The 27439-nt window shown below is 53.4% G+C and overlaps 1 protein-coding gene across 1 annotated transcript in view; it reads right to left on the reverse strand.

Annotated features, from left to right (window-relative positions):
• MYO18B (myosin XVIIIB) overlaps nucleotides 1-27439 on the reverse strand; it is a 163802-nt gene that overhangs the window by 131041 nt on the left and 5322 nt on the right. Inside the window, exons 3-11 of the mRNA XM_023743449.1 lie at nucleotides 24514-25854; nucleotides 23949-24015; nucleotides 23023-23135; nucleotides 21571-21747; nucleotides 18544-18742; nucleotides 17259-17401; nucleotides 16357-16457; nucleotides 14676-14739; nucleotides 10603-10747 (exon numbers count right to left, since the gene is read on the reverse strand). Coding sequence (XP_023599217.1) covers nucleotides 10603-10747; nucleotides 14676-14739; nucleotides 16357-16457; nucleotides 17259-17401; nucleotides 18544-18742; nucleotides 21571-21747; nucleotides 23023-23135; nucleotides 23949-24015; nucleotides 24514-25854 — 2350 coding nt within the window. The remainder of the gene's footprint in view (nucleotides 1-10602; nucleotides 10748-14675; nucleotides 14740-16356; nucleotides 16458-17258; nucleotides 17402-18543; nucleotides 18743-21570; nucleotides 21748-23022; nucleotides 23136-23948; nucleotides 24016-24513; nucleotides 25855-27439) is intronic.

Below are 27439 nucleotides of genomic sequence, written 5' to 3' on the forward strand. Positions count from 1 at the left end.
CGCAAAGAGGAGGAGCCCTGGCCCATCACTCAGGGCCACACGTCACCACTGCTTTTCACTGAGGTCCTCCTATTGCCTGCGACTGCTGCCTCCATTTTACAGATTATCCCCATTTTACTGATGATGAAACAGATATTCAGAGAGGTAACATGGCTGATCAAAAATTCCCGCCACTTTCAAAAATGATAAAGAAGGTGAGGACGATGGTGGTGAGGGTAACGGTTACCACTCCTTCACCCCATTTTATTTGACATGTCATCTGTGTTCAGCTCATGGCTTTGGAGCCAGAAAGTTCTGGGTTAGAATTCCTGGTATGACACGTGGAAAAGGCTCAATACGTGTTAGTTGTAGTTACTCATCATCATCATCGTCATCGTCATCGTCATCAAATCTTCACAAGGGTCCCAGGAAGCAGTATTATTATTCCCATTTTATACATGAGAAAACTGACCCCGGAAAGTCACCGCAAATCAGACCGATACCAGGTGGAAAAACTACTTCCCCCAAGTCAGCCTTCCAATACCACCTGCAGCGAATGCTCCATATCCTTGTGATCCTAGAGAGGACTTTCTTTTCAATGGACGCACTTATCCTTTTCACTTAAACACACTGCAACAGGAAATGGTACAGCACATACTTGAGAACCCATTTGTTGGAGGAGGTCATTGACAGAACGAGACCACCAGTTGACCCAGGAGCTGGAGCTGGGCAATCGGAGGCTCCTTCCCCTCCCGTCCTTGGAATGTACCTTCTGCCCGCCGTGCCCACACTGGGAGCTGCTCCAGGACCCAGCCTGGAGAGAGTGAGGTGTTGATGACAACATCTGGACTGAATACGCACTGAACTCCTTAGGCCTCTACAGTAACGTTTAAGATTATGGCAGGTGTGGCCGCCCAAGGCACACCTCACAGGCAGGTCCCCTATTAATCCGGCCACCTACCAATCGGGAGGGGTCTGCCTCTTCCTTCCGTCTCTCCTTGCCCTCCGCCTGCGGGGGGCGGGGGGGGGGCACTCTGCAAACCAACGCCATTATCAGTTGTCACAGACAGAAAGTAGAACCGAATACAACATGAGCACAAAAATATCATTAGAATCTCATTAGACACCGTTACCTGGGAGCCAGAGGGCTGCTCTCTCTGTTGAGAAGAAAGAGAGGCATTAAAGGCTATTAGCCCTGAATGAGACTTTCTTCTTCCTGGGCGAAGGGGGATGGGGGGGCGGGGGGGGGGGACAGCAAATTAAAGAGGTGGTAACTGTCGAGGCAGGCGATGTCCTGTCCCTCTCCTGCGTCCTCCCCCTACAACCGCCACTCTCTCAAACAGTCCCTCACACTCCACCTGCAGTGACCTTCCGTCTGAAAGGAGGAGCGGGGAATGGACGCAGCAGGACTCTAAATCCTGCCTGATTTAAGGGGCATACAGTGGGGCCTTGACTTACGAGTGTCCCGGCTAACGAGTTTTTTTGAGATACAAGCCGTCTCTCGGCCGATTTTTTGCTTTGAGTTGCAAGCTCAAAAAAATTCGGGTTACGAGCCAGCTTCAGATACCCCACTGCTAGTTGGCGCAGCGAACATCACAGTGATTTGACATACGAGTAATTTGAGTTATGAGCTCCGTCACGGAACGAATTAAACTCGTAAGTCAAGGCCCCACTGTATTTCCAAATACACAGAGCAGAATCCCGCTGCTGAAACCCAGGAGGCGCGCAGGGAACTTGACCAGGAAAATACATCGTCTGCTCCCACCTCCCCGAAGCCTGGGCCCTGCACTACATCCAGCCGCGGGTTCCTCTATCTCAGTTCACATGTGGTTCAGCTCTGTGGTGGGCTTCCACCCACACGATCTGGGGATCCTCTCCCTGTTCTTCTGTGAGCATCACATAGAACATGCGATGCTGGCCGGTAGGAAGGCTCCCTGGTGCCCCACGCGTCACCCCTCCTCTGTCTCACCCACCGAAGAAAAAGAATCAGAAATGCCCAACAGGATTACAAAGGCGACCTTAATATCCTAACGTCAACTCCCCCAGGGCAGGCACTGAGCTGAGCCCTGAGCACCCACGGCCTCACCGAATCCTCCCTGCAGCCCTGTGAGGTCAGGGTGACTTTCCAGGGTCATGCAGCTGGTAAGCAGCAGAAGCAGGACTTGAACTCGGGCCTCCTGGCTCCAGCATGCAAGACCCTAAGCGTGGCGTCATGCGGAGGGGCCTCCTCTCATAACAGGGCACTGTCCCAAAGTCAGAGTCGGAGGTGAAAAACCAAGTGCCCTTAAAGTTGCCCTTGAAAATCTCCTAAGCTGCCCATGACGTACAGTGTGGCAGCGCATCCACAATGCCAACACAGCCAGCTGTTGTCCCTCCGGAGGCAACGGGCGGCTTGCCTTCAGGGGCCGTGACCTATGCAGAAATACGTGTCTGCAACTCCTGGCCTCACTTTTCCTTTGCAGGTCTGGCTGTGTTTATGTAAATACGATGCATATGTGATAGGACTGCCCATCCTTGAATCTGTTTCATATGAATCTGTTTCATAAAATGATTAGCAAATAACAATTCTATTATATTCTTAGTGGCTAATGGTCCGTGCATCCCGTCATGCCACTGGTGGAGGAGGTGGAGGAGGCACACCTGAGCGTGTCTACGCTTCGGGGGAGGATGGTGGTGTGACCTTGGCTGATCTCCCAACGGCCTTGCAAGGTCTGCGGGCTGTGTTGTTAAACCTGATTCTACAGTAGAGGCCACTGAGTCACAGAAACGGATAGGGCCCAGCGCTAGGTCACACGGCATCTGAATAACTGAGCTACAACTTGATTCTAGGTCCCCAGAGAGAGTGAACAAAGGAGAAATGGGAAAAAGAGAAAAGAAAGGAGCCAGGGAAAGGAACGGCACTTCATTTTCTGAGCTGCTCAAATCCACCTGCAAAGGCAGGCTGTGTTTTTCTTTCCCTTTATGCTCGACACAAAGGGAGACAGAGAGAGAGGGGGAAAAATAACATGACTGTTGTCCCCTGTGCGCCATGAGTTCAATTGCTATCAATTACTGTGGCCTCCTGTATGTATTAATAACCAAGTTATTTCTCTTTCCAACAATAGCCGTGCTGGTGCTGACTTACTGAACGTTAGGTGACTTATTTATAATGCTGGTCCATCGGTTCGCATAGCCTCACACTGAGGCTTACAATTCAGAGCCCCGGGAGGAGGGGGCCACCTGCAGGGAAGAGATAAGCCTAAAAGGCTGTAGATGCTACAAGAAAAGGCAGCGCTGCAGAGACGGACTTCCAGGGTTCAAATCCCACCTGTCTCCACTTTGAACCTCAGTTTCCTCTTCTGTAAAATGGGCACCTATCCCCACGGAGTTCCTGAGAGGCCTCAATGAGATCACTTAGCAAAGGACCTGCCCGTTAAATTCTGATCCCATTCAGATTTCTGCCCAGGGACATCCAGCAAATTCCTATTGGAAAATGTAACCCTCTCAGAGGCCGGAACTTCAAGTCTCTTCCTGCTTCTTAGGACTTCTTCCTGTTCCCACTGCCCCCCAGATGCCATGCTGCCCCACAAATCGTGGCCTATTGTTCCACCTGCCCGGCCTGGGAGAAAGCTGCCATCTGCCCCGGGGTCTTTGTTCGTCTGCACAGTCGGTGCTCCCTGTAAGGCCTGGTCAACAAGCATCTATAAACTGCTGCTCAGCTGCTCATAATCAAACAGGAATCACTGCCCACAACCTGGCAGCTGGCGAGACAACACAGAGACCACTCCCAGGGCGCTGGGGACCATGAGCAGGTGTTCTGGAAGAAGTCGGCTTGCTGAACAAATCAGTTAGGGCAGCATCCGATTAAACGCAGCAAACGGGCTGCATTCCTGCAGGATTTCTCAGAGCTTTGAGTGTGCCAATGTGCATTGGAAATTTACAAGAGGGGAGCCTGGGTAGGGGGTCTTCTGAACTAATTTGATCTCACCTCTCTGTGCCTCAGTTTTCGTATCTGTAAAATGGGGTGGCTCCTCTCCCAAAGGGTCATTTTCAAGATAAAAACGAGACATTGGGTGTGAAGCTGCCTGGGAGTGTCCCCAAGGAGGAAAGTCATCATGGAGACCTCAGCCAAATGGGGTCACCATCACTCGTCACTCAAGAGGAGACTGTAGGAGCAAAGACTTGGGGTGGGACCAGTAACAAGCCTGTGAATGACTTGCCTGAGGCCACAGAGCTAGCAGGGCAGAAGCCAAGATCAAATCCCATCACCATCATTATAATCATCACCACAATCACCATATCCACCACCATCTCCATCATCACCACCATCACCATATCCATCATCATCACCACCATCACCATCACCACTACCACCACCACCACCACCACCACCACCACCACCATCACCATCACCATCACCATCACCATCACCATCACCATCATCATTATCAGTACTGTTATGCTCTGTCTCTGAACGATGAGTCCAGACATTCACACTAGAGTTTTCACTGAGCCATTGCTCTCTCTCCACCAGCAACAGATTAATGGAGTCCCTGGTGATCAAGGCTGAGAGAGACCCCAGAGCGCATCTAGGTCACCCCCGTTGGGAATGTCCTTTCTCCTCTCTGACCATCAGTTTCCTGATCTGTAAAATGGGATAACTGTACCTACCCCACAGGGTTGTTGAGATGGCCAAGCACTTAGTGCCTAGCAGTCAGCACTGGATAAATGTTAGCTGCTCTGTGGGAAACAGAGGCCGAGAAGATGGGAGAGGACTTCGTAAGGCCAGCCTGTGAGTGAGTGGCTTGGCCAACCTGAAACCTGGTCCCTGCCCTTGTTCCGGAGGCGTGGGGCTGCCGGGGAGTGCCGCCTTTTAGCATCAGCCACTCCAGGGTTTTGCTTTTTTTTTTTAAATATAATTGTTTACATCCCAGAGCAGCCATTTCAGCTTAATGAATGAATTCAATATGCTTAGAAAACACAGAATAAATCCTTGCTTGTGGCCCAGAATAAGCCTGGCTGTACCAGCTGTCGGGCAGGGAGCCAAGCCACCAGCTGGGGAGGGCGGAGGCTGTGGGGTCTGTGGTTACTGGAAGGCAGGAGGGTGGGGCTGGGCTCAGGAGGAGACAGGCTTCGGGGTTGCTGGGTCCAAGGACAGAGCAATGAAATCTCCAGGTTGTAGGGCCGAGTGCTAATCCTCTCTTACTCAGAGATCTGTGTCAGTCTTGAGGGGCCAGAGCAGGGGTCTTTATGTTGGTGCCTTGCTGATGGGAACACGGAGGCCCCAGGCCTTGCCCAATGGGGTTCCTCTGCCTGGAGCACCCTCCCCAATTTTTTCTCAGTTTTCGAGATTGAGCTCAAGGGTCCCAGGCCCTGGGGTGGGGCTAACCATTCTGGATGTGGGGTGTCTCCTGTCTAGGATTTTCTCTTGGCATCACCAATGCCCTTGTCTGGGTTCCTCTCCATTGATCAGACTGAAATCCTGTCTTGAAAATTGAGGTTGGTGTCCCAGGACAGCTGAGGACCTGCCAACCAATAGGCATAGAAGAGAGAGAAGGAAGAAAGAGAGAAGGAGAAAGTGGAGAGAGACTAGCTGAGACAGAAAGGAAGTGATAAAAGGAGAGAAGAAGGAAAGAAAGAGGGAGGAGAGGAGGAGGAAGATGAAGGGGGTTGGGTAGGAGGGGGCTGAGCCGAATAAACAGCAAAGGCCCAGGAGTCCAGAGACTCAGATTCTAGTCCCTGCACCTCTCCTGCAGCCTCGCTGAGCAAGTCCCTTCCCCTCTCTGGGCCTTGGCTCCTGCCCTGTACAAAGAGGGGCTCAGTCAGGCCTGCCAGTCTCAGCCCCTACTCAGCACGTCGACTCTGCAGCTCTGCAGGGAGGTCCCAGGGCCGGGCAGATGGGAGATGGTCCCTGGCTTCCGCCATCAGCGGGGAGGTCTCCCCGGGGCAGGTGAGGCTCTGGGGAGCTGAGCTTGCCATCCGAGGCCCTCTGCACAGAGGAGCCATCTCGCCCAGCCTGCAGCTGTCCTGCTTCTTCTGACTCAATGGCTCTCAATGTCTCTTAACCCAGGGCCCAAAGAAAGAAGGCTGGTCCCACCAGCTGGGGTCCAGACACCAACCCTACTCCACGCTCCTGGGGAAAATGGAGGTGTGTTCTGAGCGCTGAGCACCTGGGACAGGTGTGCAGTCGTCTCATTAGAGCCAGGAAGCAGCTGGGGGCGGGGGGAGATGCCCCTCTCAGTTGCCGAGCGCCAGATGGAGGACTGACCTCTGCTCCCCCGAGCCCTGCCCGCTCCACGTATAAAAACAAACGTGACATCAGAGAAGAAAAGAGAGGACAGGCCAAGGGTCTGTTTTGCAGTGGCAGACAGAGATGGCGGCCCCAAAGTGGAGGCCGCAGGTCCATTGTGAAGTGCCACGCCTTCCTCTGACCCTCAGTGACCCAGTGCACGGCAGGCAGAGGTCCAGTTTCCTGCCACTTAGAGCTGTGTGACCCTGAGTTAGTGACTGCACCTCTCTGAGCCTGGGTTTCTCCACCTACAAACAGGAATGATAACAGCAGTGCCTACCCTAGAGACTTGGGAGGGTTAAATGAGCCAACTCGTGTAAACACCCAGGAAAATGCAAATGTTAGACTTCTGACCCAGCAGTTCCATGTCCAGGAAGCCACGCCTTCAAACCCTCCCTCATGGGCACAACCTCCACAGACAGGGATGCTCAGTGTGGTGGTTTGGACACCAAAGAGCAGGAAGCTCCCTGAATGATTGGCAGGACTGTTACCTAGGCGGAGGCCCACCCACTCCAGGCAAGCCCTTGCCTTCCACAAAGAGAATCACAATGACCTCAAGTGCAAAGAGGTCAAGACTCGCTGTGAGATAAGAAGAGCAAACGGCGTAGAAATGGAGATGGTGTGGACCCATCTGTGTAAAGACACCAACCAAACAACCAACCAAATATTTGTTATGTGTGCAATGTAGCTAAATGACATTTTAAAGGCCTGAATATAAGCCTATCATTTAGTTTGCAATAGTACACCCATCTCATTTCCTGGTGTTAATAACGTGCTAACTACAGCTGGGTACAGTGCCACCACGGGAAAGCTCACGGGGCTCCATGTACTGCTGTTCCGGCTTCCTGTGAGTCTATAATTACTTCAAATCAAAAAGTGGATCAGAGCCCTGGATAGTGTGAGGCAGTTGGTTGAGCTTAGTCCCGTGCGCTGAAGGATCACCAGTTTGGTTCTCAGTCAGGGCGCATGCCCAGGTTGCAGCTTTGATTCTGAGTTGGGGTACATGCAGGAAGTGGCCGATCGATGTTTCTCTCTCTCTCTCCCTCTCCCTTCTTCTCTCTCTAAATTGATAAAAATTTAAAAACAAATTTTAACAGGAAAAAATCCAGCCTGTCCAGGTAGTGACACTCTCCTGTGTGACCATGTCATGGTGGACCTGTCATATGCATCTGTCAACACCCATGGAATGTACAAGTCCAAGAGTGAACCCTTGTGTAAACTATAGACTTTAGTTAACAGCAGTGTATCTATATTGGTTCTTCCGCTGTAATAAATGTCACCTCTAAACATTAACAATGGCCGCCTCTGAGGACTCAGGGATCTGGGGGCTGAGGAGAGACGTTGTTCATTCTATAGTCTTCTATATTGTTTCCATTTTTCACAGGAAGACAACTTCGCAGTGTTGCATATGCAGTGGCTTTAAGACAATAAAGACAGTAAAACAATTTGCAAAGTGCCACTTGAATATACAGTCATTGCTTGATGTTGGTGGCATCACTGTTGCTATTCCCACTGGCCTGTGACACACGGGGTCTTCCTCCAGCTCAGGGAGCGACTGGCCACCTCCTCCTATCCTTGGCTGGAGTGCCCTGGTTGCTGGATGTCGGGGTGCCCCAGCAGAAAGCAGGGGGCTGGGCTCTTGTCATTATTGCTGCTGTCTCTCCTTCCTGCAGGCCCCCCGGGGCTCCCCGGGTTACAGCCCCATCCATTTGGGGGCTGACATCTTTATTACGGCAGGCGGGGAGTTGCCGGGCCGACTGGCAGCCTCCCTTCATCAGCCCATTACGCGGCCCCGCGTTGGGTTATGTATGGGCCTGACTGCGTCATACATCAGGCAACGGGGTCAGCAGCAAGCAAAACGGCAAACTGAGTGAAAGACAAATGAATTAAACCTCCCACCAGCCTTCTGAGAAAAACGAAAGCAAAGCGACGCGGCCATGAAGGCAGGTATTGCTCATCCTTGTTACTCGTTTGGATTCTGAACGTTATTGTCATTTTTGTGACGTAATGATGGACAGCGGGCAGAGTGACAAATAATCTCAGACTTTCGGGGAAAGTCTACATCATCTCTGACAGCGACAGGACCACAGGGAAGGAGAGGATTCGAGACCCGCCTAAGTCAGTCTTGCAGACTCGAGCTTCACCAAGGAAAACCCCCCTGGATGGTGGACGGATGTTCTATTAATAACGATAGCAATAATAGCAATAATCATCACGATGGCAGAGCTTTATATGATATATTTATTTTAAATGTTGTAAGCCTCCAGAACCCTAAGAAGCAGTCACCATCACCCCCATTTTATAGGTGAGGAGACTGAGTCTCAGAGGTCAGGAGACTCACTAATGACGCAGGAGAACCAGAACTGAACGCAGGTCACCCTGGTCCCGGAGGCCTGGCCTTTACCCCCGATTGTGAGCTCTCCTGCCTCTAATCTGCTCATCAGGATGAACGTCCAGATGGAGGAATGGAGACCAGAGGTTGAACGGAGATGGGAGGATTGGGTGGAAATTAGACGGAGCTGAGGAGCTGTTAGGAGTGAGGCGAAGATCCAGGCACCCAGAATGCACCCAAGGACTGGGCCAGCTGGGCAGCCTCGTAGAGGAGAAAAGCAGAGGCTTTGGAGGAAGACAGGCACTGATTCTAACCTCAGCTCCACTATACGATGCTGTGTGACTCTGGCAAAGTTGCACAACCTCTCTGGGCCTCAGCATACTGAACCAAAACTAGGGAATTCCCTCCCTACCTTCCTGTCAGGGTTGCTGTGGGAATGAAGAGAGAACACAGGGAATGGGTGAGTGGCCCATTGCAAAGTCTAGGTCAGTGGAGCAATCTTTGCAGGAAGAGAGCCGAGGTTTCAAACCTCACCCTGAAACATTCCAGCTGTGTGATCTCTGTAAATCACACACCCTTTCTGAGCCTTCATTTTCTAACAATCCCCCCCACACACACACACACCCACACACACAAACACACACACACACCATGAGCCAAGTCCTGTGCTCCACATGTTTTGGCCTTGACTCACTTGATCCCCACAATAAGCCTACAAAGTTGGTGCCATCATTAACCCCATTTTATTGAGGAAGAAACTGAGGCTGAGAAAGGCCAACCTAGGATTCACACCCAGCAGGCCGAGTCCTGATGCCTGCCCATGGCGTTCTTCTTCCTCACCAGATTATTGCATGAATCTCATTGGCTCAAAAAGCATAAAAATAGGATCGGGGCTCTCGAAATAAGTTAAGGAAGCCAGGCTCTCTGAAAGGAGATCATTAAAAAACACACACACCCTGATTAATGGAATATTTCAAAATGATCTGTTATGACACAAAGCGAAGACATTTATATATGACTTTGAAATTCTTAATAGCTGATTTTAGAGCAACCTATTATGAAATCTTCCAAAGCAGAATATATAGTAAGTAAATCATCAAGCAGGCCTCCCAGGCAGACTGACGGCAGCTCCTCTTAAAGTAATTTATACGCTGGGATGGGGGGAGGCTGGAGGAATTATCGCCATAATCATGTATTAATAAAATATTTATCAATATGACTTTCTCTTTTATCGTCACTGGTGGTGACAGGTATAAGTCAGGTCCCTGAGCCCACAGCAGAGGGGACGTCCCACCTGCCCAGGAGGAGGAACTGAGGCATCAAACTTCTCTGCTGACAGGTCAATAGGTGGGGGTGAGGGGCGGGGCTCCCTTGGCCTCTAGTGGCATTGGAGGCAGAGAGGGTTCAAATGCGACAACAGAAATAGAAAGGCAGGTGCCATCTACTTGCAAGACTCGCTCTCTTCCTCAACCTGCAGAGTGCTGGAGGGAGCCCGTGTGAGCGGGGCCGCCTTGGGACTGTCGCCTACTCAGGCTCAACAACGCGATAACTGGGTACCTGTAGCAGGCAGTGGGGAGCATCTCCCAGATGTCTAGATAGAACACAGCACCTTTACTCTGTGGGCCCAACCTTCTCTCCCATGTTCTAGAGCCTCTCTGCTTAGTACAGTAGCCACTGGCTAGGTGTGGCCATTTACATTTGTGCTAATTAAAACTTAATGCACTTAAAGGTCACTTCCTCAGTCGCACTAGCTGCGTTTCAAGTGCTCGGCAGCCACATGCGGGCAGTGGCTCCTGTGCTGGACGGCAAGGACAGAGAGCATCTCCATCACCGCAGAAGGTCCTACTGGCCGGCGCTGCTCTGGAAGGTTTGCTGGAGAAACCCAGCCACTGCCTTCTCCCTGGGCTTTGCCCGGCAGCCTCCCACAGAGCAGCCCCTGACACGCAGACGATGGTAGACTCCCCCCGCCCCATTTCATGGAGAGACAGCCAGCAGCCCAGGGGAGCGGGCAGGAAGGACGTACCTTTGCAGGCCCCCGCTGCGCCCAGGTGGTAGATAGCTGCCAACACCCGCCAAATGGCTCGCTGCTCGCTCTCCGAAATGCCCAGCGTCGCCATGGCACCCTGGAGCTGGGCGAAGGCAGCCGCCGCCCTCTGCTTGTCTTCGGGCTGAGGGCAAAGGGAGAGAAGAAGAAAAAGAGGTCATCGTGGTGGAGAAAATGCAAACTCACAATGCGAAGCCTCGCTCGGTCTCGGGGGAAGTGTGTGGTCACTTTTTGGCCACAATTAAGCCGAGGACGGTTGGCAGTCATTTCTGTCTGACTTTGGAAGGCGATACGATTCTTATTCATTCATGTGTCCATTCAGCAGATTTAGCGAGGCTCTGCTCTGTGCCAGCCTCCAGGGAGGCAAAGATGAGCGAAACCCAGAACTTGACTTTGAGGGCCTCTCAAGGTAGAAGTGAAAAGAGATTTAAAAAAGCAACTCAGTATGAAAAAGGCTAAGTGGTAGGATACGGGGATACGTGGGGAGCTACGGGACATCGGAGGCAGGAACGCACTAATGAATCCCACCCAGGGGGGCCAAAGAGAATGTCACAGAAGATGATACCAAACTGTGATTGGAGTTCGAAAGATAAACAGGCAGAGTTGACCCACTTCATGTAATAAAGGCCCTGATATGTACAAGCAGCAACACGACGAACAAAGATCTCTGGAGACAACAGATGGTCCCTGAACGTGGACACGGAACAGGCACTTTTGGAGGTGGGGCCGACAGAGAGGGGAGGAGCTGAGCATGGGGAGGCCTCCAACACAATATTAAAGGGCATGAGCTCTACACTCCAGCCTTGACTGGCAAATACACACCCCTCTCTACATGCCTGGACCTGTGGCAGACATCACTAATCGATCAAGATCCCACAGGAAGCCCATGAGTCCAGCTTCTTTTCGGGACATCACCCCTTGCGGCCACCACCAACTGAGCTACCGCAGCAACCGAAAGGAACCTGTGCGCCACCCCCAGTGCGAGCGACAGGACACCGCCGAGATTTTTCAGCTGGAGGAATGAGAAAATGACATGATCCGATGCTAATGGGTTGTAGAGCGTTATTTTTCTTTTTTAGATTTATGATCCCAATTATGTTTGATTGAATATTAAAATTAGTCTGAAACTCCCGCTCACACACCATCTGGCCAAGGAGACTCAGCCCAGAAGCCTGCAAGGCTGAGAGGAAGTGAGCCGGGGAGGAGAATTCTTTTGTCAGAAACCCACCAGCCCATGAGGAACTGATTTGCACTTGGACAGAGCTTAGGTGATACACTGTGGGCTGTTAAACCTGGCAGGTCCTTGAATTTGGTGGAGTCTGGTGCCCAGAGAGGGGGCGACGCTTGCCCAAGTCACACAGCAAATTAGTACCAGATACACAGGACTAGAATCAAGCTTTCCTGATTTCCCCATCCAGACCACCTGTCCCATCCATTCGAGCCACTTCCAACTCGGAAAGAATCCTGTAAGGATCACTGACCAATTGGGACAACGTCAAAGCATGCAGGGACATTGAAAGATTCGCTGTGAAAACATTTCGATTAATAGCAAAAGCATGTTCCACTGATCCATCATATTTCCGGGCCACCACAGGACCACAAAATCCCTAGCAACCAGGAGCTCAACCTAGCAACGGCAGCTGCTCCACTGGAGCAAACAGAGGGAAGGAAGGCATCTTACCAACATGGTTATTTATGAGATTTCAAAGTAGCCGTGAAAGGGCACCAGAGAACAGTGGGAACACATTTATTATGGCTCCCACTGTCAGCCCTGAGCACTTGACTTTAAATTACAGCCAGACTCCGTCCTCTGTCACTTAGCTCATGTGAAGAGAAGAATGAGAAAACTTCCAATAAAGGTAATTTGCTGCTTTTTCTCTCCAGCCCCACCCATCTCAGATACGACCGAAGACATGAAGGGACAAGAACGACTAGGATCAGGAAGATGTTGACTATTCCTTAAACTTCTAGAGAGCCAACATCTCTGCACTGCACCCTGATAAAGCCAGTCCTTGCACTGAACTCATGAAAACAAATCAGTGAAATCAGTGGAATAAGTCAACTCAGAGCCCAAATGCCTACCCACGGGCGAATGCTAGACAAAGGGTGGTACAGGTATGGAGTGCTACGCAGCTATGAAAAAGAACAAGCCACTGATACATGCAACCACATGTATGAATCCCACAGACCCAATGTGAGTCAGGACTGTTGGGTACAAAAGACCAACACACTGCGTGATCCCATCTTTGTGGGCCAAACTAACCTACAGTTAGAGAAGTCAGGATGGTGATCCTGGGGTGGGAGGGGGCAGGAAGGAGCTTTCGTCAGGATGAGGAAAATTCTAGATCTTGATCTTGTAGGTTTAAGAATATAATCATCATCGAATCGTACACTTAAAATACCTTTTACTATGTTTTACTCAACTAAAAAAAAAAATATTCAACACACAACATGCCCAGGGTTTATCTGATGCAAAGACTCAAGGTCAACCAAAGGCTGCAGGTAATTTAGTGAAAAAAATAATGAAATCCCAAATGTTCTGTCCACATTAAACTGGACTGTGTCTAGAGCACTCAGGGGCCAGGACTGGCGCTATGGGAGTCAAATGCTGAACACTGACTGGATTCAATGACAAAATGGCAAAAGGAACGTCGGTGCCTGAAGAACTGGGTGAACCTCGTGGAGACCATGGAGAGGGAGGGCAGGATGGTGAGGAGCTCCCCATCCAAGTGACTCTGCCCCGTGCTCAAAACTGACCAATCCACTGATTCGCTCTCATCATTGATGTTTCTCTCTCTCTCCCTGCAAATGGATACCTTGGCCAAAACTCATGAGCTGAACAAGAAAACTGGATGCTGGGACAGGCTCGCCTCCTCTGCCATCGAGGTCGAGGTCTGGGCTCCTACCTCCCCACCCCCCACTCGATCATGGGGAGAAAGGGTCTGAAAGAAGAACGTACTGCGCATTCCAACCCCCCCATGAAGGGGCAGCAGGAAGGAGAAGGGTGGATTAAACCCCGAATTTAACGATAGGGGAGCCACATCAGCTCACTCCATCCCACCCACCCACTGCAGAGACTCCACTGCAGCGGTTCTCAAAGTGGGGTCCCTGGACCAGCAGCATCAGCAACACCTGAGAACTTGTGAGAAACGCGTAGTCTCAGGCCCCACCTCAGACCTACTGAATCGGCGAGTCTGTGGGTGGTACCCAGTGGAGTCTGAGAAGCCTCCCCTGACTGAAGCCAAGTAGTTCTTCCTTTCATCTATCCTCTCGTCTCCACTGTATCCTTGCACCCTTTGGTGTATTCTCAGCCCGTGTGATTGCATTAATTCCCGTGTCTGTCTCTCCTGCTAGAGCAAAAATTCACGGATGAGGACCCTAACCCCAGCACTTCGCACAGGCCTGCTATAGATGCGAGGGGTGGGGACGGGAAGGGGGTCACTCAGAAAACATGTGTTAAAATAGAAACAAATTAATAAAAGAATAAACAAGTGAACAAAATTGGTTTTCTTAAACGGCTGAATATCATCGCTCAATGTCCTATCAGAGGCCACAGCTTCCAGGAAGCCATCTCTGACTGCACCTACCCACGTGACTCACCAATAATATTTACTAAGAATACCTGATTGAGTGACTGATTTAGGCCAAGCCCTGTCATTTCATTTAACCTTCACAATAAACGCATGAGGCAGACACAACTACTGTCATTATTTTACCAAAGAGGATACAGACGTTCAGAGAGGCTCGGTTCCATGCATGAGGTCACATGTCTAATGAGTGTCAGAGGTGGGGTTTGAACCCAGATAGCCTGTCGCCAGAGCCCACACGCTTACCTTTACCTAAACCACCTCCTGGTTCTTTTTTGTATTTCTCATCCTGACACGCCCAGACCCTACAAAGGAACCCCACCCTCCCCACATGACCAGCCTTTGCCAACTACAAACCCCAGCGGCAAAGGAGACGAGTCACATAGGAGATCTCTCCATCACCCTCCCATCCTGGCCACAGGGTCACAGACCCTGACACGCACCCCAGAAGGACCCCGTCCTTACCTTAGACCAAGTACCCATGCCGAAGGAGCTGCTGTCTGCCATCTGGTGCAGGTACAGCTCCGTCCTAGAAGCAGAGAAGGGACCAGAAGTGCACGTGACCTGATCTGTATTCCATTATTTGGAAGTTCAACTTGACAAATAATTGAGCATCTACCCAGTGCCAAGCCCTATGTTCATGCTGGGGAGGCAGAAAGGAATAAGACAGGGCCCCTGATCCAAAGATCTCATGGGCATTCTGGGGAGGAAGAGAGGCCAGCAGACCCCAGTGATGAGCCAGAATAGAACAAAGGAGAGACTGAGGGACCAGGCACCAGGCAGCACTCCTCTAAGGAAGGGATTCAGAGCAGGGTTTTGAAGGATGAATAGGAGTTTGCCATATGAATACATGGGAGAAAGGAAGGGCATTTGTCAAAGTGGACACCAGTGTTTGTCCCTTGGAAGCTCCACGGTGGATGAGGGAACAGCCTGGCAGCAATAGTGGTAAAGAAAGGCAGGTGGCTTAGGGGGTCTCTGGAGAGCCAGTTCCCAGCATGACCCTGACCTCCTGAGGAGTCTGAGATGTTCCAAGCACTTTTCTCCACTCTCCCGGGGCCTCTGAAACTCATTTGGGGCAGCCCCATCTCCTCACACACAGCTTTATCCTGGCTCCTAAGGATGCCACACTCGCCTGGGTCAGGCCCACCGACACAGAGCTCCCTGGACTGGGCCGGGCCTGGCGAGGAGGCCTGGAATCCTCTGCCGGCAGCGGCCAGCTCCTTCCTTCCCAGTCTATCCCGCGAGGAGCCCCTTCCAGGCAATAGCTCCATGCCCAGAACCCAGCTCCATGCAGGGGTACAGAACTGACAACCCCAACGTGGGGGGTCACCAGGGAGACGTGCCTGCCCTTCAGTGTTCTGAGATTAGGAAGTGGAGGAAACAGAGGCTGCAGAAGAGGATTCAAACTCCAGGTGCAGAGCTTACATGTTATACTCTCCCATGTTACACCCCACTATGCACTGCACACGGGGCCTGCTGCCCGGACAGGTGGTCTGATTTAAATATCCACAGACTGGCACTAGGAGGTACCCATTCTACAGAAAAGGAAACCGAGGTTCAGAGAGGACCACATGGGGCAAAGCCTGGATCTAAACACACATCCTTCTGACTCTAAAGTTGGTCCTTTACAGAGCACAACTGTCAGGATCGAAGGAGGGTAGCCCCCAGGAGGCCCCCCAAGATGAGTCACTCCACCCAGTGCCCACTTGTTCTGAAGTGCCCATTCAGGCAAACTCAAGGCCCCCACAAAATTTAGAAACTTCTAGAAGACTTGGGGTCTGCTGGTCTTGCCCTCCTCCCACGCTGCTGTCAGCCCTGTACTGACAGGCCCCCATCACAGCAGACGGCCTCTGCCACCTCCAGCATTTATGAAGAGCTACGTGTGAATCATCTCACTTAACCCTGTGAGGTTAGCCACGGTATTGTTTCCACCTTACAGAGGAAAAGAAACCGGGGTTCCGAGTGGATGACCCCCGCCGAGGTCACGCAGCCCGTGAGCAGTACCAGCAGCCGGGATCAGAGGCCAGGTTCATGGCCACTGGGTCCACTCCTCTCAGCTCTGGGCAGAGCTAAGGCTGGGCCCCGGGGGAGCGGATGCCCTTTGCACTACTGCCCTCAGCTGTCCCTGCCTGGCCCAGTCGCTCACCTGAGATCCAGGTCCAATCCCGCGAGCATCTGGGAGAAAACCTCGAAGGTGCCTTCCCCTTCTGGCTGCCGTGCCACGCGGCTCTTCTCCAAAAGCATGGTCTGCAAGAGGAGAGGACTGGCCCCTGGTCAGCACTTGGGCTGCATCGGCCCCCTGCCCGGTGCCCAGCTACCGTGAAGCCCCCAGAAGGGAGCCCTGCCCTGGCCCCTCCTGTGAGGCAACATCTCAGGTCCGAACTCCGCTGGACACCTGCGTCTCAGAACTGATCAGTCCCTGTCTCACTAACTCGGAGTCCACCTGGGGACTAATGCCATCGACTCGTTCCAAGGAAAGCATCCCAAAGGAAGAAGGATGACCTGGATCCACCCTCCGCCATATTCTTATTTCACAGAAGCCTTTAGTAATGTGACCCAGACGGTCATGAATGGCAGGATCTCAGGCTCAGGGTGGCATCGATGAGTTTCCCCGAGTCTGTGTATTACCCCAGCTCCACATACAAACACGGCTTCTAATAAGTTAATCCTATTTTCTGTTCAAACAGAATGTTTGAGGGGGCAGGGGAGGGATGCGGGTGCCTTGGGAGATAGGAGCAAGCAGGCCTGTGTTTGTCTGTTTCATTTCAGCTTATGCTACTAAGACCCAAACAATGAGCGGCTGGAAAATATATTTATTCATGAATATTTCATCCTCACGATATTCTGAGGTGCAAACGGGCCAGATTGCTCTAGGAGGGCACTTTTTGGGCCACTGAGTGAGGTGGGAAGGAGCTGGCAAAGGCTGGGGGAACTGTGACCAAATATTTAGACACATTCCAGGGTCCCAGGAGGCGTGGGCTCTGCTGAGTGGGAATGGGGATCCTGCAGCCCCAAGGACTCCCCTCTTCCTTCCACCCAGAGCCTCACCTGGAGCTGGGCAGCTGTGACTCGGCCTGTGGCATTGAAGTCCAGTGACATCACCATGGTGAACCGGGTGGCGCTGCGGCTGTGGCCCGTGGACACGGAGCCAAAGGCCCGGAGGAGAGTGAAGGTGGCTCGGATCTTCTCCACTGTGGGGGTCATGGGGTGCTGTTAGTATTATATTTCTTACAACTAGAAGAGCAATACTGCCGAGGCCATGTATTCCCAGCAGGGAGAATATTGCCACCGAGAGGGCAGAAACTGATTTTGGGGATGGGGTATTTTGCTTTCTTACGTATAGAGCACAGATATACATATATAAACAGACCACGGCATATCTATGGCATTGAAATTTCATAGTGGGGAGATGATTAGGGGATTAAATGTTTAAAAAGACTCCTTAAGGGAACAAAAATGAAAAACAAAACCCCACTGAGAACACTGGCCCAGGGATTACAGCTCCTGAGCCAGGCTGCCTGGTTTGAATCCAGCTCTAGAACAGATTAGTTGTGTGTGGCCTTAAGCAAGCTAGTTAATTTCTCTGAATCTTAACATCCTCATCTATAAAACTTAAATAAATAATATCCACCTTATAGAGCTGTTCTAAATAACAAATAAGCTTACATCTTTGAAAACTTATATGAGGCCTGGCATATAAGTCCTCAGCCAGTGTTGACTGTGACCATTACTAATATTGTAATTATTATTATTACTAATTGGCCTTGCTCAGACACCATCTCCCCCTGGAAGCTCCTGCCCCCTCCTCGTGTTCCGGACACCTCCCCTAACCAGCTCTGCCTGCACTCTGCACAGAGCATTCAAGTTCAGCACATAGAAGCAGCACAGGTGCCCTCTGGTGCCAGCGCCTCCAGGACACAGCCCCGCCCTCCGCCTTCACTGGTGGGTCCTCTGCACGCTGAGCAGGTGCACGCACAAGGCCCCCACATCAAAGGGGCTGCCCCTGCAGCACCCCGTCATGGGTCTGTATACGCATCAGGATGACTTTCTAGAGCCTGGCAGTCGAGTGTTCAGTTCTAACAGTGGCGGTGCGGGATGACTGTTCCACACGTGGCTGCAAGCGTCTGGAGGAAGGGGTACCTTTTCTAATTCACACAGAGGGGTGCCATGGACTGAGGCGGCCCTGCCATGTAGCAAGCACAGGGTCTGCACCCACGCTGAGTGAATGCGAGGTGAGTGGATATAAGGAGGAGCAGCCCGGCACCCCCTCCAGGCCTCCCTCCTTCCCCACAATCCTGCTCCATGGCCCCCATGGCCCCCGGAGCCACTGTACCTGAGACACTGCCATCCACACTCCCTGCCATCCCCACCAGGTGCTCCAGGACCTGCTCGCAGCAGGTGGTCTTGCCGGCGCCGCTCCGGCCCAGGGCCACGATGCTCTGGTCCCTCCGCTGGCTCAGCAGTGCCCAGTATGCCCGCTGGGCCAGGGAGACAATGTGGGCGGGCAGGCCATCCCGGCGGCCCTTGGGCACCTGCAGGAAGATGCCGGCATCAGCCTTCCCACCCCAGCTGGGAGCACTCCAAAACAGTGCTCACCCCGCCTCAAGTCCAGACCCATGGAACTGGCAGCATGAGGCTCGGTGGTGGCCTTGACAAAAGTCGGCTTTGTGTGGCCTTCAGGGAAAAGGGAAGAGGCATCGGAGACGGAGGTCAGGGAAGGGCACCAAAGGGAACAGTGGATGGGCCTGGCCGGAGGAGGACATTGGGAGTCGGGGATGCTAAGTGGGCAACCAGTGGCCCCAACAAGGCCTCATCTCCATCTCCGTGCCTTGGGGATCAGGGAACCAATTGCAGTGTGGTGGCCCTCCCCCTGGCATGGCCCTCCAGCCAGGTGCCTCCAGTCCCCCGTTGGCCTTTGTGCCCCCAAACCCCGAAGAGTAGTAATGAATCCCTATCCTGGGCTCAGCAGGACCCCACAGCTGGCAAAGGTGGGACAGGTTGCCTACGCTGCCTGGGCACAGCCTTAGGTCATGAGGCAACCGAAGGTCTGAGTCCTGAAGCCCCCTCCTCAGGAAACACTGAAGTTCAAGGGACAGGCTCCCTCATCCATCAGCTCCCTCCTGCCCACTGACCAGACCACAGAAGGAAGAATTCTGCAGGTCTAGGCTGTGTACACACACAGCTGCGTGCATGCACATATGTCCTTGCATTGTGCTTGTGCACTCTTGCATGCTTGCACACAGGTGTGCTCACAGGCACATGCACTCAACAGGTGCCGAGGGCCTGCACACAGAGGCAGGCCCATCTACCCCTGACAAGGTCACACCCAGCTCTCAGCCTCTGGGGGGCCCACACTGCCCCATACCTCACCCAGGCCATGGTGGCCCAGTCCCAGCCTCACCGCAGGTCTGTGCTCCCACCTGGTGGCCATTTGAGGAACCAGACGTGACTCAGACAAAGAACAGAAGGAGGTGGTGGGTTTGGGTGTGGGCAGCTGACGACTGGAGGGAAGGGTGGGGCACTGAGTTAAGGGTTTGGGGGATCAAGAGACTCGGGAGCATAGGAAGATCTCAAGACGTAAATTCCTCCTACAGGACTGCCCAACGCCTATACTTTTAGGCCCTTTCGTCCGGGTTCTATACGGAGGCTTCAATCCGGGAAAACCTGCGGGAGTCCACTTGCCTTGGGGCAGTGATGGCGAACCTATGACACGCGTGTCAGAGGTGACACGCGAACTCTTTTTTTTGGTTGATTTTTCTTTGTTAAATGGCATTGAAATATGTAAAATAAATATCAAAAATATAAGTCTTTGTTTTACTATGGTTGCAAATATCAAAAAAATTCTATAGGTGACACAGCACGTGTTAAGTTAGGGTTTTTCAAAATGCTGACACACCGAGCTCAAAATGTTCGCCATCACTGCCTTAGGGTCTGGATAAAAGTCCCTCCCAGGGGCTCCTAAGGTGCCAGAGGAGACACTCGGCTTCTCAGGAGGCTCAGCGGCCTTGGGCTTCGGTAACAGAAGCATGGCCCTCACAGCAAGGGAGGGAGAGTGCACAGCCGAGCGATCATCCTCCCAGACCCCTGGCCATGGACAGCCAGGCTGGAGAGGGGCCGGAGAAGTGACGAAGGGGTGAGGTGGGGAGTCCTGGAGAAGTCAAGTCTAGGGGAGGAGGGGTGCAGGGCCACCGTCCCCTCTTCAACGGACTTAGCATTGTTGGGGGGGGGGGGGGACAGGAATGTCCCATGGGACTCCAGAGGGCTTTTCATCCCAATTGACAGATGAGAAAACCGAGCCAGAGGCATCGTGATCTTTCCAAGGCACCTGCTGTGTGCCGGCAGGAGTCCAGAGGCCGCGCCTTCCCAGAGCAACACATCTTCAGGACAAAAGCGCCAGATAAGACGTCTGACCTCTAACAGGGCTCCCTGCCTGTACCTTCGCCCCCTTCCATCCATCCTCCACCCGGCAGCCAAGGGCATCCTCTTACAACGTAAGTCAAACTGTCACTGCTCTGCTGAACATCCCTCAGGCTCAGAGTAAAGCAACATCAGTATGACCAGGTATAACTAAGGCCTGTCCCGTGTCCCTGACCTTCTCGCGCTCCTTTTCCACACTCACCTGCTCCGCCCACCTTATCTTTATTATTCTCGGCCTATCTTCCCCGCCTGACTGGGCGCTCCACGGGGCAGGCTTATGACCGGCTCCTTCCCTGCTCCCTCCCCTGTGCCTGGCACACAGGGGACTGAATCCTATCTAAATCAATAGCCCCTGGATGAGTGAATGAAAGGGATCCAGCTCCAATTACCCGGTGGTGGCTAGGCCCTTCCACAAGGTGGCGCTGAGAGCTTGCCTTTGCTTTGTCCTGACAAAAAGCAGCCATTTCTGCACTTCCCAGGGAAAAGAAATAAAAGCAGAACCGAGGCTTCTGTTTCCTGATTTATGTGGGTGTTCAGGACTCCCCAGACCACCATGGGGTTCAGAGCACAGAGGAGCTGGCGCCCTGGGTCTTATCCTAGCTCCTCTGCTTGCTGAATGTGAGAGTCTGGCGACTGGCCCAGCCAGTTCCATCTGTAAAATGGGGTAGTTATGGTGTCTGTCCTTTCAGGGGGTGTGAAAATTAACTGAGATAACATGTAAAGGTGCTTGAAGCAGTGCCTGGTACAGAGTTGACACTCATTCAATATTTTCTCTCATTATTGTTATTATTATTATTATTATTATATTTAATCCTCCTATTGCTGTTTCTCATCCGCAGCCTGGTTTGCAGGGGGCTTTGGCTGCTCTATTCTCCCCTGAGATGCAGAGGGACCCCCACTCCACCCCTCCTGTCCCCTGCCCCCTTGCCCTGGTCCCCCTCACCTTGCCTGCAGAGGGTGCCGACGGCCCGTGGGGCTGGAGGACGATCAGGTCCGGCCCGGTGGAGGTGTGTGACAGCTGAGCCCGGTAGCGGTGCAGGAGCGTGTTCAGGACACTCGATTCATTGACACTGACCAGGGAGGCCAGGTCCTCGGCCTGGTCCAGCTCAGGGGGGTTGGCCTGTGAACCATCACAGAGTGTCCTGTGGCTTCTGGGGTCCCCACGCCACCACCACACCCCTTCACACACAGCCCTGCTGGCCCTGTCCCAGGAGAGCCGTGGGCCAAAGACAGGACAGAACGCAAGGACTCTGGAGAGAGTCGCAAACCCTACAACGGGCCTCCCTTTTCCTTTGCCCTTGGTGAGGCCCGAGAGCCACCCCTCTGTTCACACCCGACCCTCCTTCCTGTACCGTGAGGGGAGATGCTCAGAACAGAGACACGGCAAGACTCCGAGTGCCTTCTGCATCTCAAACTCCGTAAAAAGCGGTGGTGTCCCCAGTCAGGCAATGTCCCCTGAGCTCTCCGGTCCCGAGTCTCGCGGGGAGCGCTGCACGTGCTGTGACACTCAGGACGCAGGCCAATGGCCACACCGCCCGTTTCTCTGACAGTCCCTCGTGCACTGGCCCTTGGAGTCATTCCCCGGCCCTTCGAGAAGCCAAGGACGACTGCAGCGTCTCCCAGGGCATCCATCCTAAAGGGCTTCCTACCATTCTTTCCAGCTCCGAGGAGTTTTCTGGGCCTGAGGCTCTGGGGTTAGGGCCAACCCTGAGCTCGCCGACGGGTGAGCCTTTCTTCTGAGAACACTGGCGCTCTGCAAACTCCCAACACTATTGGGACTGGAGGGTCAGCGGTGGGCAGAGGAGTGCAGAGAGGAATGAAGATGACCAAGGCCCACCTGGGGCTCCTGGAGGAAACTCTTCCTTCATTAGTAGGCTTTGAAGGGGGGGAAAGGCTCAGGACCTATTTTTCTATCATTATTTGCTGATTTCCCCTCAAATAGATTGATGGCACACTGAAAAAATTGTGCAAAACAACTAAAAAACCAAAAGAACGATCAATACCCAAAATATATGCCATTATACCCTACCCTATGGTCCGTGGCAGGCAGCACATTGGGCTCTGAGTCCCCTGGCAGCCAAGGTGAGAAAGGAAACATGTTTTGTAGCATGATTTGCGATGCCCATAAAAAGAAAAGCAATTACGTTCTTGGCTCAAGCAGAACTCTCAGTCCTAAGACCTAACGAACATCTCTCTTAAACGTGTCTTCACAAAAGGGGACTCCGTGGGACAGAGTAATGACCCCCTAACAATATATCTCCAGCAGAGCAACAAGTCCAATGGCTTTATCCTCCAGGGCATCAAGCCAAAGTAGTGTCTGCAGTCGGTACACGAAAATCTCCAGCCAGGTGAGGCGGGACAGTGTGGAGCAGGCAGGGAGGGGGCGGGGACTCACCCGATGAACATGATCCTCGTCCACCTCGGTGACGGTTTTGTCCGCGTCAATGCAAAGTCGCACCCTTCCTGCCGGCAGGTCGGCTGTTCCCTCATCTGGCTTAAGCACCGTTGCTGGTGGACAGCCAAGGGGAGAGAGGAGAGGGGAGGGGAGGAGAGACGGGCTCTGAGCTGCTGAGCCAGGCCAGGGAGCTGCAGAGGGGGCCTGGCACAGGTCAGAGAGGGACAGCCTCCTCTCCCCTTGGGGCCAATTCACACGGAGGGTCCTGAATTGTGAGCCTAAGCCCTTTAAGGACAGAGGCTGGGTCCAACTCACCTTGGGCTGCTATCAGCTGGCACCGTGCCAGGCAGAGAGTAGGAACCCAGATGGCTGGGTGCACAACCCATCTCATACCTAGACCCGGGATGGCAGATAATGGCATACAGGCTGCCATTCCCCTTCCAGTACCCAAGACAGACATTACTAATCAATCACTCATCCCAGCCGCATCTGACTGAGACGCAGAATCGCTTCTCTGTAGAGTATGGTCACAACTAATGGACAAAAGTGGGCTTGTGAGATGAAAGCTATTTGCCCACCTGCACTCGACTCGATTCCTTGAGGAACACTGCAGGAACCAAACCAGGCTTGTGGGTGACATTAATGGATTAAATAACTAATTACCAAGGCTCCGATGTCTTTGAAAACAGAACCCAATAGACCAGCTGCCAGAAGTGAAATGACACTTAACTATTCCCACCGCAAAGAGCCGCATATCCCCTTCCTGGTCTCAGGGGCTTACTGCTCACCTTGCTCCCCAGACCACGCTCAGGACCTGCAAACATGGCTACCAGCAGCAGGGGGCGCAAGAGGAACAGACTTAGATCACTGCCACCACCCCTCACCCCCTAATTACCAAGAGTGAATGTGCTAAAACCCCTAATTACCAAGAGTAAATCCATCCTTCTGAACCAGCCAGACTTTCTCTGCCTCGTACCATCTGTCCTCTGGAGCCTGAGAGCAAAGGTCACAAAAATTAAACCAGGATGACACTGCCTCTCCCCACCCCAATGTGAGGGGCGAACCCCTTCCATGAGAGTTCATGGGAGCACCCCAATCAGAATCTAAGGGGTGGGAGGGTGCTGGTTTCCATGCAGATGCCTGGGCTCCACCCCTGGCCTTTGGAATGAAAGCTCCAGGGGGGCCTGGGGCTCTGCATTCCCAGCAACCAGCTATTTATACAGCCTGTTTGAGAACTGTGTGGCATTGTAAGCTCAGCCACGCGGGGGCACCTCCCTCACGCTGTGGGACAGGGGCAGGGGGCACTTCAAGACCCTTCCTTGTCAAGGAGGAAGTGCTTGTCCCTTCCTCTGAGCTGGCCACGTGGCCACCCCTCTCCAAGGGATGTCCATCTCCTGCCCCACCCTCTTCACCTCCAGGGGCAAGTCTGTCCCATCCCCCTTCTCTGGAAGGTCCGGCTACTGCTCCCCACTCCAGGCTGCAGCCCCTCACCTGGTCCAAGTCTCCACTCTGGCTTCCTTCACTCCCCTCCTGCAGGGCTGGTCCCTCTTGGTTCTCCTGCCTCTGAGGCCTCTCTGCGTGGCTCTCCAGAGCAGGTGGTCTGGGTGCTTGCAGCTCCGTCTCCAGGGCCCCGGCCCTGGCATTCACACTTCTGCAGGGCCCCTCTGCTTCCTGCCCTCTGCTGTCTGGCCGGCTCTCCTTCCCAGCTACACTCACCTCCTTGGGGGCTTCACAGCCCTGTGTCTTAGCCCCAGACTCACTGTGAGGCCCACGTGCTTCCTCCATCCCTCTGGGAGCCTCCTCCACCTTCCCCTGCACTTTGTGGCTCTCCTTCCCGGCTGCACCCACCTCCTGGGGGGCTTCACAGCCCTTCTGTGTCTTAGCCGCAGCCTCCCCTGCCTCCCCAGACTCACTGTGAGGCCCACGTGCTTCCTCCTTCACTCCGGGAGCCTCCCCCACCTTCCCCTGCACTTTGTCCACCTTCTCCGCCTTGACCTGCGATTGGCCTGTCTTCTCCGCCTTCCTCAGGAGGGCACCTTCTTTGTCCTTCTTCTGGGGACCATCCCACCTGCTCCTGCCCAGGGAACCTCCCCACTTTTTCACCTGGGTTTGAGCCCCGGCCAACTTCCCTTCAGCCAACTTCCCTTCGCCCCCTGCATCCTTGGAGAGATTCCCCTTTGCCATCTTGTTTGTGGAGTCCGCTCCCCGCTTCTCCACTGTCCCTGGTCGCCCCCCCTCACCTGGCCCCTCTTTGCCCTGGGGCTCATCCCCTTTCAGCCCTTTGGTCTGAGGGGCCTCACCCCCTTTCCCCGCTGTGCCTTGATCTTTCTCGCCTTTTGTCATTGGCACAGTTCCTGGATCCCTAGGACCCCCAGTCTGGGTCTTCTCAGCCTTCAGGGCTGCGTCCTCAGTGCTGGCCTGGGGACCACGAGGAGCTGGTGGGGCCTTCCCCTCCTTTCCCCCTCCAGGGTCTGTGGCCGGGGATGGGGTCTTGCAGGCGGGGGCGTCACGGGGCTGGGTCCTCTGCTCTGGCTTGGCTGAGTCTGGGTCCAGCTTGGCCACCATCAGCAGCACATCGCCCCTCCTCACGCCCCTCTTCAAGGGCAGAGGTTTTTTGGCTGGAGCCGCACTGGGGCCCGATTCCTGGGCCTTCTCGCCGTTGATGGTGGTCCTCTGTGTGGGCTCCGTGGGGCCGGGCCCCTGGCTCTGCTGGCCCGGAATGTCTGTGTTCTGGGGAGAGCTTGCCTGGTTGTCCTGGGAAATCTTTGGGCTTCCAGACTTGGTATCACTGTTGGACTTGCTGTTGGGTTGGCTAGTGGAAATTTCTGGAGTCTAGGAGAGAGACCACAACCATCCTTAGCTGCTTGCTTACCTGACAGCTTTGTCCTTCGCTCATTCACTCACTCATTCGTTCATTGATTTGTCCACCCAGCCACTCATTCATCCAAAGACTCTCAAGCACCTATGACATCTGATGGGCACTGTGCTGGGCAATGAGCCAAACCCCCGCACCGTGGATGTTGGCCCAGCGCCTGGAGGCCAAGTGACAGAGTGAAAGGAGAGTGGACTTTGGAATTCAACAGACTCAACTCCAAATTCAACTCCTAACCCACTAGCTGTGTGGCCTTAGGTAAATTCCTTGCCCTCTCTGAGCCTGTTTCCTAATGAGGACCATAATGGCCTACCTAGCGGATGGGCATGAGGATCCATGATAATATACAGAAACTGGGCCCAGCACTTAGTGAGTCCTCAGTAACAGTAGCTGCCACTGCGGCCATTGTTACTGCTGTTGGCACTGTTTGTTTTTTTGTTTGTTTTGTTTTGGCCTCGCTTCTTGCTGGGACAGAGAAAGGACTGGGGCCTGTCATCAGAGGACCTGTTCTAGTCTTGGCTCACACACTCTCCAGCTGGGTGACCATGAACACCATCGTCCATCCTCTCTGAGCTTTGGTCTTCCCTCAGGGCAGGTAGAAACCACTGCCCATTCGGATGTTTTGCAGGATGAGATGCAGAAAAGCACTTTGGAAACCGCAGGGAACTGAACAAACTGAGCTGCTGCTACTTCTGCTGCCCTGGTCCCGCGCCCCAACCCCCATACCAGGTGAGGGCCCTGGTTTCTGGCCCTGAGGTCCTCCGCTCTTGCCTGATGTGGACATTTGGGCTACGTCACATCCATGGGGTGTCCGCTGCCTGCTCCTCTGCTGGGCCCTTGTACTGCCTAGTGATGTCAGCCCTCCCGAGCCCTCCGTCCTCAAACAGGCTGGCTGTGACCTAACTTCTCACAGGGCCAGCTTTGCCTCTTCTGGGCAGTTCCAGCCTGGTGCCAGGCATCCCCGGCTGCCCTCGTCTGGGTTTTTCCATCACGGGCCGTGCCAATGCCAGCCTGCCACACATCTGAGCCTGGGATCTAGGGTTCTCACCCTCCTCCTGCAACTGAACCAGCCCCAGGATCGTGCCGATTCCGCCCTGCAAAGCTTCACATCTGTGTCTCCTGTTCCGAATCCAGGTCTATTTCCCAAGCCTCTGAAATGGTTTCCCTTCAATGTGCTGCCAGTCATTTCAAACCCAATCGAAAGGTTTTGGCAGCTGCCACAGCCTACCGGAAAATCATTCAACACCACCACCTTCCATTTAAAGTCCTCAACCAGGAGCCCTCGCCCCCATTCTGGTTCCTTTGTCCCTGTTTATCCCCATGCTTCAGCCACACCAGACACTTCCCTGCTTCCAGGCTTTTGCTCATGTTGAGCTTGCTGCCTGGAATGCCCTTTCCCCTCCTCGCTCACCCGTGTGCTTCTCATCTTTCTATACCCAGCTCAAATGCCACTGCCTCTGCAAATCTTCCCCTGGAGACCTCAATCAGAAATTCTCTCATGGAGTCCCAGAGTCCTGTGCTAGCTCACCATCGGCAGCACCGACC

The sequence above is a fragment of the Myotis lucifugus genome, unplaced genomic scaffold, assembly GCF_000147115.1.
Source record: "Myotis lucifugus unplaced genomic scaffold, Myoluc2.0 scaffold_391, whole genome shotgun sequence".
Lineage (NCBI taxonomy): Eukaryota > Metazoa > Chordata > Mammalia > Chiroptera > Vespertilionidae > Myotis > Myotis lucifugus.